Source organism: Clytia hemisphaerica, unplaced genomic scaffold (genome assembly GCF_902728285.1).
Source record: "Clytia hemisphaerica strain Z4C2 unplaced genomic scaffold, Clytia hemisphaerica genome assembly, whole genome shotgun sequence".
In the NCBI taxonomy this organism is placed as follows: domain Eukaryota; kingdom Metazoa; phylum Cnidaria; class Hydrozoa; order Leptothecata; family Clytiidae; genus Clytia; species Clytia hemisphaerica.
Genome location: NW_027104602.1, coordinates 776,775 through 788,894, shown reverse-complemented (window position 1 = coordinate 788,894; position 12,120 = coordinate 776,775). Strand labels below are relative to the sequence as shown.

General features: G+C 35.0%; 1 protein-coding gene across 1 annotated transcript; it reads right to left on the bottom strand.

Annotated features, from left to right (window-relative positions):
- Nucleotides 1-4,299: 4,299 nt before the first annotated feature.
- On the bottom strand, nucleotides 4,300-12,103 carry LOC136824168 (uncharacterized). Its single transcript, XM_067080341.1, has 10 exons — nucleotides 11,874-12,103; nucleotides 10,541-10,603; nucleotides 9,838-9,903; nucleotides 9,287-9,340; nucleotides 9,026-9,088; nucleotides 8,728-8,769; nucleotides 8,160-8,212; nucleotides 7,584-7,858; nucleotides 6,758-6,995; nucleotides 4,300-6,377 (listed from the first exon to the last, which is right to left on the bottom strand). The coding sequence occupies exons 1-10, from the start codon at nucleotides 11,981-11,983 to the stop codon at nucleotides 4,552-4,554; spliced, it is 2,790 nt and encodes a 929-aa protein (XP_066936442.1). The 5' UTR covers nucleotides 11,984-12,103; the 3' UTR covers nucleotides 4,300-4,551.
- Between the last annotated feature and the right edge of the window lie 17 nt (nucleotides 12,104-12,120).

Sequence of the window (12,120 nt, the reverse complement as noted above, 5' to 3'; positions counted from 1 at the left end):
TGCTTTGGCTGAAAAATGTGCCGTGGTTAGGTAGGAAATCCTATCTAGGTCACGTGACATTGCAATAGAATTTCAGCGCTTGACCAATCAGAAGCTTCGCGGGTTTTCAAAAACAATAGCAACAATATTTTTGTGATATTCACAACTGTGATAATTCTAAAAATAATCTTGGAATAGCTTAAAGCATGACATCTAGCCCCTCTTTCAGAACAAATCTTCCTTGTAATTTCATTACCAGTCCCCTGAAAGCCGACTGCGCCGTTAAGTGTCGTACTCTCCAAGAGTGTAGTAGAACAAAGTTCAAAACACAGACCTGAAGTTTTTAAATTTGAAGAACGTTATCTTGCTATCAGTACACGCTTTTTTTTTATATAAGAATACACTTTATAAGAATGTCCATGATGAAAAGCGTGTACAATGTTATTTGTTTGGGTCAGCAATACCGGCCATAATATTTGAGAAAGAAGGGAAATTCCCACGAAATCTTATAGCCACAATCGATTTGGAAGCGCTATAACTTAGTTTGGAAGGGTAGAGTTCTAACTCTGAGTCTTGAGACTTAGGACCTTACGATCTGAGGATCCAAAAGTTCAAGTTCAACGGTCCAATAGGGCTTAGAGTATGGCCTGGAAGTCTATAAACCGCACCCAAATTGAAATATAAGATAATATATGAAATAAAAGCAACTTTCTCGCCCGAACTTTAAAATGCTAAAAACGAGGAATTAACTAAAATTCTCAATATATTTTGACCGATATTGTTTTGTTTTTTTTTTTATTACGAAAAGATGACATTACTCCGTTCTGAGGTCAATACTTCTTACCTTTCCTTAGGCAAGCCCCTCCCATACCTTGGGCCCGGTTGTTCAAAAGTGGATTAGCGGCCGCTTAGCTTAATTTTTGATTAAATCTCGATTAGCACCGATAAGCACAGGACCATCGGTTGTTCGAGAAAAAAAATTAGGCTTAAATATGGGTTAAATCCCGATTAAATTGACCAACAGAAGGGTCCAGAAGTCACACATTACCCTCTTAGTCTAGGTCATATTATTATCTTGATGGAAAATTTTGGTCTTGTGTGCGCTAACAAAATCATAAAAAAACAAACTAAGAGACTGGGAACGAGTTCGGGCGGAGTTGAAAACAGTGATTGAAGTTGCTACTCAACCTCGTCCCCGTGTATGCACCTTTTCGACCGTAGCCGCCAATTTCTGCGCGGGTATTTTTTTGTCCGTTTTACTACCTAAAACCGTCCCAGTCTTTTTATCGCGCGTATAGACAATAGAAAAAGCTGTAAAAAAGGATTGGATTGAGTTTAGGGGGAAAATTAAATAACAAAGTGGCACGCGCCTGACCGCGCAACTACGGCCGAAAAGGTGTAATTCAGGGTTTATTTACGTTACTGATGGAAGCAAGAGATTACCCTGGTGTACAATAAAGTTCTATATTTCTATTAATAGCCTTACGTGTCTAAGGGCTTTCTTTTGCAGCGTTTTTATTTTCGCTAGCGATTTTAACTTTCATGGGATTTTCATTTGGGGGTTATTGTTTCATTTAAAAGTGGCAGTTTTTGCCTGTTTTTTTTTTTTTACGAAAAGTCGAATCCATTTGTTGAAAATCATTAAGACGTCACTAAATTAATTGCAAAATGTAGAAAAAACAGAATTACTCCAAACACGTTTTATCAGTCATCTTGTAAATTGAATCGATACGCAGTAGGAGTTAAATGATAATTTTCCTAACGAAATTATTTTTAAATCAAATATGAAAAAAATGTACAATTTCAACTCCACACTCATCACGTAACTTTCAAGGATAACACCGTCTTTCACGACGGCTGAAATGGCTATTTGAATATATGTTAGGAATATGAATATATATGAATACATTAAAGGAAGAAATTTTGGCGGGAAGAAAATTTGGCGGCAAATTAAATTCCCACCAAATCTAAGTTGCTCTATTTATTCCATCCAAATATGTGCTATTTCAGGCTTTAAAACTTTTTCATTTTTTAATGGCGTTTTTTGGACAAAAATGTCCTTCGTCCGCCAAATGCCAAAATTTCTTCCTTTAATGTAGTGAAAAGACGTCTGGGACGGCTAGTCTTTGATAAGAAGGGGAAAATTCCCTACAAAATCTTTTAACATTTTTTCACAAATGAATTTTAACCCTCTGGAACGTAGAGTTTTAACTCTGAGTTTTAATATGGATTTTGAGGCTTAGAACCTTAGGATCTCAGGATTCAAAAGGTCGAAATTGTTTTCAATAAGGCTAATATATAGTCCAGAACCCACTGAATCCCTTCAGAATCGAAATATTCAATGAAATAAATTGGACGTGCTGATATCGCATTTCTCGCCCGAACTTTAATTCTGAAAAAACACCCAATACCCAAGTGATAAAATACCCCAAATTATCAATATATTTTGAATCTTTTTGTCTTAAAAAGTGAAAAATGCCATATTCTTCTTTTTGGGGGGAGTGGAAGTGCTAAAATCTCAAAATGTTCCTTTCGTGGATTCAACTAGCCAAAACTTCAGAAAGTATCAAAATTCTTTGAAATGTAGGCATTTTTGGGCCTGCGCGTAGCGGTATAGGCCTTTCCCTGGTCAAAAATCTTTCAAAGATCTTTCAAGAACTTTAATGATCTTCAAAGATCATTAAAGCTAAAGATTCTTTAAAGATCTTTTTAAGATTCTTTCATGTTTCTTTAAAGATCTTTATCTTAAAAAGATCTTTAAAGAAACTTTTATATTCTTTATAAGATTCGGAATATGATTTAATTTCTAAGAATCTTTAAAGATCTTTTACAGAATCTTTAAAGATCTTTGAAAGTTTCTGTAAAAGATCTTTAAAAGTTTCTTTGAATATCTTTCAAAGTTTCTGTGAAGATTTTCTTGATTCTGAAAAATTCACGTGGAAAACCCCCATTGCAGCAAAATCCTACGATACATTTCTAGATAGTTCTTTTTAAAGCCTATTTTTCTGATCTACTGAAAATATAAAAGTTCTGAAACAGCTGATGACGTCATCAAGCAATTTATGATATGCACCACTCTAGAGGCTTCCATAATTTTCAAAACTTTCCACCCAAATCGTCATGTTTTCTATTGTTTAATTGCGACATATTGGGTGGAAAATTTTGAAAATTCTAACAAGTGGTGCAATCATGAATATGGCGAATTTTTGGGATCTAGATGTTGAAATTTTAAAAGTTTATTTTAATCATCTTCTAAAATGACTTTTCAGATGGAGTATTCATAACTCCTTTTCTCAAATCTGGTTTACTAAGAATCGTACTGCGAAGTTTCCTTATCATCTTTCTGGTGGTTTAAGAAGGGTTAGGACACCTAGGAGGTATGTAAATTTCAGCCAAATAGTAAAGGGTAAAAACCTACAAATTTTCCTAACAATCTGAAAAAATATCTATATTTCATAACTGGATAAATTCATCATTTAAATATGGAAAAGAGGATCAATGAGAAAGAAAAGTATTAATATGATTTTTTTAATAGAATCCAAATTTTGGTGTTGTTATCTGTTTGAATTATTAATATGATGTGAATAGAGAAAATTTCCAATATTGTTTTAACTTATTTACAGTAATTTTAAACCATAAAATAAAAAAATCAGGTCCTAAATCTCGTCCTACAAATTTAGTGGATATGATTTGATGCATCGAATACGCAATACTCATGGGATAAGGCTGAGATATGTTATAGGGACTACTTAGATAAGATTCCAGGAGCTGACGTGAGGTCTAGGCTAAAAAATTACAGCCTGAATATGGGGCTATGGTTAAGGCTAAGATCAAACACGTTAACTCTCGCGTGACTTCTACCCCCTCTCACAGCCCCACTGGAGACTCTTCCTACTGGAAAATTCAGCCGAAATATCTTCCCGGTTAAAAATTTTACCCTAATATTTGTCCCCGCTGAAAATAATCAGATAAGCCAATCCTCACTAGAAATTATTGTGCTACTATTTTTCAATCCCCACTGAATTTTCTTGTTCAAAAACAATGGAATTGAAATCCCCAGTCTTGAGCAAAATGGAAATATCAACCCCCATTGACTTTTGGTCCGCTATTTTTACCCCCACTGGCTGAAAAAATCTCACCGGGTCTGTGAGAAGGGGATGTACTTCTATTACATATTAGGGGTATAGTTTCATTAAAAAGCAAAAATTTTCATTTAAATTTACTTTTTTATCGATATTTTTACAGAATTTAGGATTTAAAGAGTTAAAGTCAATTCCAAAAAAAATCCCAAGACAATTTTTCAGTTCAATCTATTGGGAACATAGTATCGAAATTATTTTTTCAAAATTCAAAAGCTATGGGTGACTTTAACTTCTTTGAAGTAGGTAAGGTTAAAATTCTTAAGATTTTAATTATATCCTGCCCAGTTTTTTAAATTCAGCTGAAACTTTTACCATTAGAAAGAGAATATTATTGGCTTTCAGAAAATATATACTTTTGATATATAAAAATTTGTTGTTCTAAAGATATGATCAATTAAAGAGAATGTGTCAAGAAAGGTGAACACATACCTTAATCGTGCTGATAACTGTTCAAAACGTTTGAGCCGTAAAATTTACCATTTATAGGTATCAATAAAACACGACCAATCAAACAATTTATGGGGAATACACTGTATTGTTCTGTTTCGTCTAACTGAACAAAACCTCTCCCAAGATACCCGTTTAGTATAAACTCATCTGTTCTAGGACCCAAACAACCAGAATAATGTTCCAATGAATACAAATTTGATCCATATTGTTTCATCTCCTTTATCACCATGTAGCATCCACCAGAGCAGTGGAGATAAAATAGCACGTGACCATAGCCAGAGGTATTATCGAACTTACGATATGCAACGGAATAGCTGTTTGAATTTCGCTTCAACTTATAGCTTAAGCTATGATATGTGTTACCTTTGTACCAAAGGCGTTGAGAAAAGCGGACTCCACCATTAAAAAATCGATTAGGAAGCTGAACAGCTTCGATTGGTTGTGTATCGGATATAGTACCAAACATAAAAGTGTTATTGTCAATGTTCGTTCGGTTTGGATAACGCTTTTTAATTATATCTGAAGCCAGCTCCCTTGTAGATTCTTGAGAAATGGACTTGTGCATGGCATCGATGTTTTGTAAATAGCCAATATTTTTTATCATTTGAGGAACAATGCCTCTAGAACCATGATATTGCCTTAAAAGGGTTGCAATGAAGCCTTCGAAGACGAAGTTTGAAATCAAGACTAACGGGCAGCCATGTTTTCTCCTCTGGTCAGCGATGTGGATTAGAGCATGATTGGTAAATGTTTGAGATTCGTCTCCATGAAGCCTTTGATCATTGCGGTGATATTCAATCAACATATTTTCGGCAAGCTTGATGTCCTCCTCACGAGCGCTGTCTTGGTTTAGGAGTTGAAGGCTGGTAACGAGTAACCCCAAATGACAGAAAGAGTCGTCTGGAATACGATCTTTAAGAGTCGGTAACAAAACGTGCAAAAGAAGAAGCTGGAGATCGCCGGCCTTTGCCCTTTTTACTACCTTGATGTTCAAAGAGGTGATTTTCTTAGAGAAATCGTGAGGGTAGTGAATTTGTTTTAGGATACCGTTAATTTCATCCAAGCCATCTTGATCGAGGAGTCCGTTCGGTGGGAAAAGAAATTTTGAAAGTTTTCGTTTTAATTCCCCCTCTAGGATCAAGTGCATATAATCAAAAGGGACTTTATACGGTATTTCAGTGATATCTAGCACTACAGACTTTCCCTTCCAACCAAAAAATGCATTTCCCATCTCCTCAGCGCGTTCAGCAAACGACATGCTTTCTTCCATTGTTCTCAAAGGGAATGGATTTTCTTGGTAACGATAAAACCGAACTAGATGATTTCCTTCTTTGGGGCATCCAGGATGATAACAGACCGGGCATCCGAACTTTCCATTAAACTGTTTTAAGCTCAATGATGCAGCTCTTGCAGGTAAATCTGCTAAACTTGCTTGAATTTCAAGAAAAAAAAATTTGTCTTCATCAAGTATGCTTACAGCAAAACCAATGTCACGCAGTTGTTTTACCTCCCGAACAAATTGAAGCTGAAACAGATCAAAATTTGGCTTTTGTTCACCATACCAAATGCCACAAAATAAAATATTTCGCACACAAAAACGCTTGTGTATAGGTAACTCGACAACGAATGCAGTGATAAGCCAAACATTCAAAGATTTTGATTTGATTGTAGGAGCTCCATCAATATGCCAGACCATCGTAATGCGATTGTGGTCATCGTGACTCTTGTAAACCTCTCCATCGCAAATGTCCTCATAAAGGCCTTCTGTTCTGTTTTGCATGAACGTAATGATGTCATCATAATACCCTGAAAACAAAAAAAACAATAAAATAAATCTGACTAACCACGATTTTGGGTTCTGCTTCAATAAAATAAGACCGCAAAACCTTTAAAACATTGGCTAAAACTTTTTTTGAATAACTTTCAAATTTCCACTATCTAAAATTATTTAAACATTGCTAAATAAAGCTTGCTGGTAAAATTTCAAATAAACCAGGCAAGAGGTTCTCCAATGATTGGCTACTTTGTGTAAAATACTGAGTCAACACACCTATCACAAGTAGTGAGAATTTCAAACCAAAATTCAACAAGTCAAAACAGGGGATCCATCTAAGGCTAAGCACATAAAGAGTTATTTTTCTGGAAGAGTTGTTCCTGAGGCTAATTTTATTGCACAAAGTGCCTACCTTTAATGATTTTAATCAGCTGTGTTTTGATGTCGAATATTGTGAAGTGAAGAATATTAACAGTATCCTCATGCGATGGACAATTCACATTAGAACATTTGTTTTGCTGTATCGGACAATGACAAATGCTGCATAGATGGTAATCTGTCGAATTATGTTTATACTCAGCAGTTTTCTTATTCAATCGATAAGACGATGTTGGACAGCCGTTTCCAAATGGTAGCACATGGTGAAATATCTAAATACGATGTTAAATTACTTTGATTTTCGTTGATAGCTTTTCAGCAGAACTTAGATGATCCCTGACTATTTGACAGTTACTAGGTGAACTTAAATTGTGAACTGGGAATAATATGATATACTTGACACGTTAGCGATTAGGACTGAAAAAAATAAACAAATAGTCATAAAAAATTTACGAAAACGGCTACTTCCAGCATTATCATCTGCCGGCAATTTGTTTTTCAAAATGAGACAGGGCCATGTTTTGGGCAATGCTAATACGCCTCTTTGTGAAAAAAACAGAGAAAATTTAGGAAAAAATCTTGATAAAAACAGTTTATCTGGCATATTTCCAGCATTTCCGGCCGGAAAAAACCTTTTTTTAATAGGGCTCTGTATATTTCAGATATGTATATCCTGAAGTCTAAATTGTGTCCTGACAAAAGCAAATTAAGAATACATTTTAAAAACGTTAAACTATGGTTAAACTGATTTTTATACAAAAAAGCGATACACCACGGTTATGAAGATCATAATACATGAACAAATCAAAATGAGATGATAAATGAAAAATCCTATAAGTAAGATCTCACTTCTGACATACTTTTAAAAGGTCATTCATTGCTTTATCTGCTATAGCATGCTTGACACCCCAAATTTTTAGAAGAAGTGCAAATGACTTTCGATTGATTCGGCAGTTTGGATACAGTTCTTCGTCATCTGAATCGTAATCGTCTTCCATGTTTCCGAATAGATCGTCATCTTCTTCTTCTTCAGTCGAGATATTGGATTCATAACCACTAAATACTGTATCGTTAAGATCAGATTCGGAACCAAATTCGAAATCGTTATAATCACTATCAAATTCACAATCAATCTCTGGAATAAAAATGATGGAGTTCTTTACAAAACGATTGTTATGGGTGAAACAAATTAGATAATTGTGTGTAACCTCGTCCTCGTCTATTCCTGGCTTTATTTACATTATTGATTGACACCAGAGAATAGCGCTATCAGTAAGTATAAAAAAGATGATAACACAACACGGAACGAGGTACAGAGTGTTCATAAAAGTTGAAAACAAGAGTGAACTCATTGCAAATTAATTTACAAAAATTATTTAGAAAATAATTTACAAAAAACACTTTTGTACTTGTTTTTTTACATTGAACTCCTTTACCTTCATTGGATTTTACTTCATCAATGTGGTTGTAAACTTCATCTTCAATGTTTCTAAATAATTATAATTTGAAATTAAGCCAATAGTTTATATAGGAGAAATAGTGCCCTTCAGGTGTTCCCCCATGAATAAAATAGAAAATTTCCATTCCCCTTTTCCCGTTTTTACTCTTAGGTGCCAAATAAACAGGGGGACCTGATTCTGGGGGAGGGGTAGGAAATTGTACTTTTGAAAACCTAAAAAAAGGTAAATATAGGCTAAAATCAGGATTTTTAGAGCAAAATGAGGGCCTCTCTTAGAATTTTCTTAGAATCTAATAAACGCGGGTTCCTAATTAGGTCCGGGGGGTTGGAAGGCTTTCGAAAAATTAACAAGCCCAGGGGGGGTTATTTTGCACTTAAGGGTAATTGGAAATTTTCTATTAATTTGCGAGTCTGAAAGTAAGCAAAAGGCTACTTTCCCAAAAATACTTGGAATCTACAAAGTCATCCCCTAAACTTGTCTAGCTTGTCTGAAAAATAAAAAAATTCATTTCCCCCTATTCTTTATCTTTACTAAGTGTACATACTGTTCATTTGATCCATCAATTACAGGAAGTTCGTCTAAATTCCTGAAAATTAGAAATATATATAAAAATAATATAAAAATATAACTTTACTCTCAATACTTGATTCTGATCCAAATCAATTAATCAGGGGGACACTATGTACATTTTTGTTTTTTTGCAGCTAAATTCTTTCATTTCCCTAAAAATTATGTATTATATCTTATTATACTAGATGAATTTCATATGTTGTGTCTGTCACGCTGGAATGATAGACCAGATGCGTTTTTGAATGGTTTGTTTAAATAAAACGAAGACTTACTGTTTATTTGTTGATAGACCAATAATTTCAATAACATCATCGTTACTTGGCATATCTTTATTTCTGGAATTTAAAGAATTGTTTTCACTCTAAAATTACAATACATAATCCAGGTACATCTAATTTTCTTTGTGAAAGGCATATAGTTTTCTGTACCTTCTTTAGCTACTTTTCAAAAAAAAATTCTACCTGCAACCACCATGTGATATCTCTATAGCAACAAAGCTGTTGTTCTTGGATGTAATTTTAATTTAAAAATACCTCAAAATTTTGTTTGGCAGTAATTCAGCTTCTTCTCCACGATTATTTTCATTCCTGAGATTGAAATAAAAAGAAGTCATTTTACATATCTATGGGGCTCTCCCAACAGTTTGCATGAATGCAAAAGTGGGCTTTTTCACTTGCGTGAAATGCATGAAAAGTTTTTTAAAAATGTGTGAATGTTTGAATTGAAGGTCCGCTGTGAAGGGGTGTCATCTATATTATCTAATTGACACATTGGACCTTTCAAGAAATCCTTTCTGTATAGTCTAGTACAAGTTTTTTTTAATAAGAACAAACTATATAAGAACACAAGGCTTCTATCCTAAAATCTTAAGAACAAGATAATAAGTCTTTGCAGGCCTAGAAAACCCAAATTCTTAGGAAAATGGGCAAAAAATACTCTCAAAATGGTGAAAATAAGAACATGTTAAGAACATTTTTAGGCTTAAACTTAAAAGTTAAGAAAATCTGAAGGCTTCTTATAAAAAAAGCGTGTAAGTGGCCAGAAAACTCTTTTACAAATTCATTTTCAAATAGGCCTGCCTTACCTAAAGTCATTTAGATAAAAAAAACTTTCATTGGACACTTCATCTGTGTTGAGGAGCATTGGCGATCTGAAGAAATAATTGGTAAAATCGTTGTATAGTCTGGGAGTTTTTCAGTACAAATAGGATAAATTTATTATCTTGTACCTAGGTAACAGTCATATCATATGACATTTTATCATTAAAAAATTCTGCTGGGGCGTTCTGAAATAAAGGCATAGTGGTCAGAGGGGTATCAAGCCCCCCCTTAAAAATGGCACCCCCCTCTTTTAGCTCAACCCCCCCTCTTAAAAATGAAAATTCCTCAACCCCCCATCTTTTTATTCAACCCCCCTCTTTTTTTCGACCTTTTACGCTCAAACAGAGTTTTTGTTTCATTCAAATGAATGGAAATATAATAATTGTTTAGAAATTTAAAAATGAATGGAAAACACTCTTTTGCAAATTGCCAAATCTTCCAAGCCCCCCTTAAAAAATTAACCCCCCTCTTTTTGTCCAAGCCACCCTCTTTTATTTGAAATTTTCACAAGCCCCCCCCTTCTCTTAAATTCAGTAAAATTCTCAAACCCCCCCTTTTTAAAGGGGGAGTGCCTACTATGTAAAGGTTTGCGGAAAGCCTCACAGAATGGATTCTGATTCTCAACTACAAAAACATATTTTTGTCACAATGGTTTTTTTGCTGTCCTATGAAGAATAATCACCTTACCCCTGATTTTGAGACTCAGAACTTGTCGCATCATCAGCATCAACCATCTCCGCAAGCCCATTACTGAAAAATCAATTTTGCATAAAGATAAAAGAATTTCAATTCTATAACAGCCAGTCTGAAAAAATGATGTACCCTTCCCTTTTCTGATGATTGATACATTTCACCCACAAAAAAAAAACTATGTGCAGAGGTCCCCGCCACCACCCCCAAACGTGAAATATTTCAAGACTTTGAGTTTGTCAAGTTGTTAATGAGGCCATCCTGTGCATATCTTTCTACTATTTCTGATAGCAAATGGCTGATCTGAAAATTAACAAAAGTCACACCCAGACGGTGTCAATTGAACAAATCGAACGCCGAATCAATTGAACGCAATCGAACACAATCAAATAATTCTGATTCGATTGTTGAACGCAATCAAATTGCAATCCAATATTATATACCCAGGATTTGCTGTTCGATTGCTTTGATTAAATGTTAGATTGTATTCAATTTCGTTTGATTGATTCAATTGAATTGGATTTTATTTGCACTCTTACTGTACTTAAGCGCTCGGTTGCACATCAAATATCAATCATAATCACAATCAAACTTATGTATATTGAACATAATTGTAATCGAAAAAATTGAAGATCAATTGAACCACCCGTAAAACATGTTAGACTAATCGAATCAATCGAACTTACTCCAACACAATTGAATATTACGCATATTACGTTTGATTGAGATTTGATTCCGTTCGACAATCGATCGTGTTCAATTACGTTCAATTGGTTCGATTGTGATTTTCATTTGAAGTTATTCCATTAACACCGTCTGGTCACGACCCTGCCGGTTCACCTGACAGTTGGGTGCTGTCGGGTGTTTTGTCGGGTGCTGAAACTTCTAAATTTGCAAAAACACCCGACAATAGCGCACCCGACAGTCGGGTGCTAAAATTCCTAACTTTGTTACATGTCGGGTGCTGTTAAAAGCGCCCAAGATAAAAAAAAGTCCAAAAAATGGCGATTTCGATGACGTCAGCATTATTAATGACAGTAAAAAATTAAAACATCGACCAGCTCATCATGTAGCCCTGATCATAGGCTTTCAGAAAAGTAGATGGTTTAGTACGTACAGTAGTGTTTAAGTAGCAGCGCACCCGACAAAAAAAGTGCACCCGACTGTCGGGTGTTTAAATTTCTAACTTCAAACACCCGACAACAGCACCCAACTGTCGGGTGCACCGGCAGGGTCGTAGTATGTGTATGTTTCCCTCCAGTGTTGCAAGTTACTCTTTCTCACGGTATCACTACAGGGACCAGACAGAGGCAGGCCAGCAGCCACTCACCTGCTATTTCTTGAACTCGAGTCAGTTTGATGCTCATCTTCGTCACTACTTGTTTCTTGTCCAATATGAAAATTACAAATATCTTGATTTTCTTCAAAACTTTCGTTCATTATCCCAATTATCTTGCAGCTGTCTTATAGTTTGTTTTATAAAAGATGCGTTCAGGCATTTCTGCTCTTAGCAGTCTTAGACACTCTGTGAACTTTGAACTTTTACAGGATATTAATTGCCGAGAACTTTTATAATG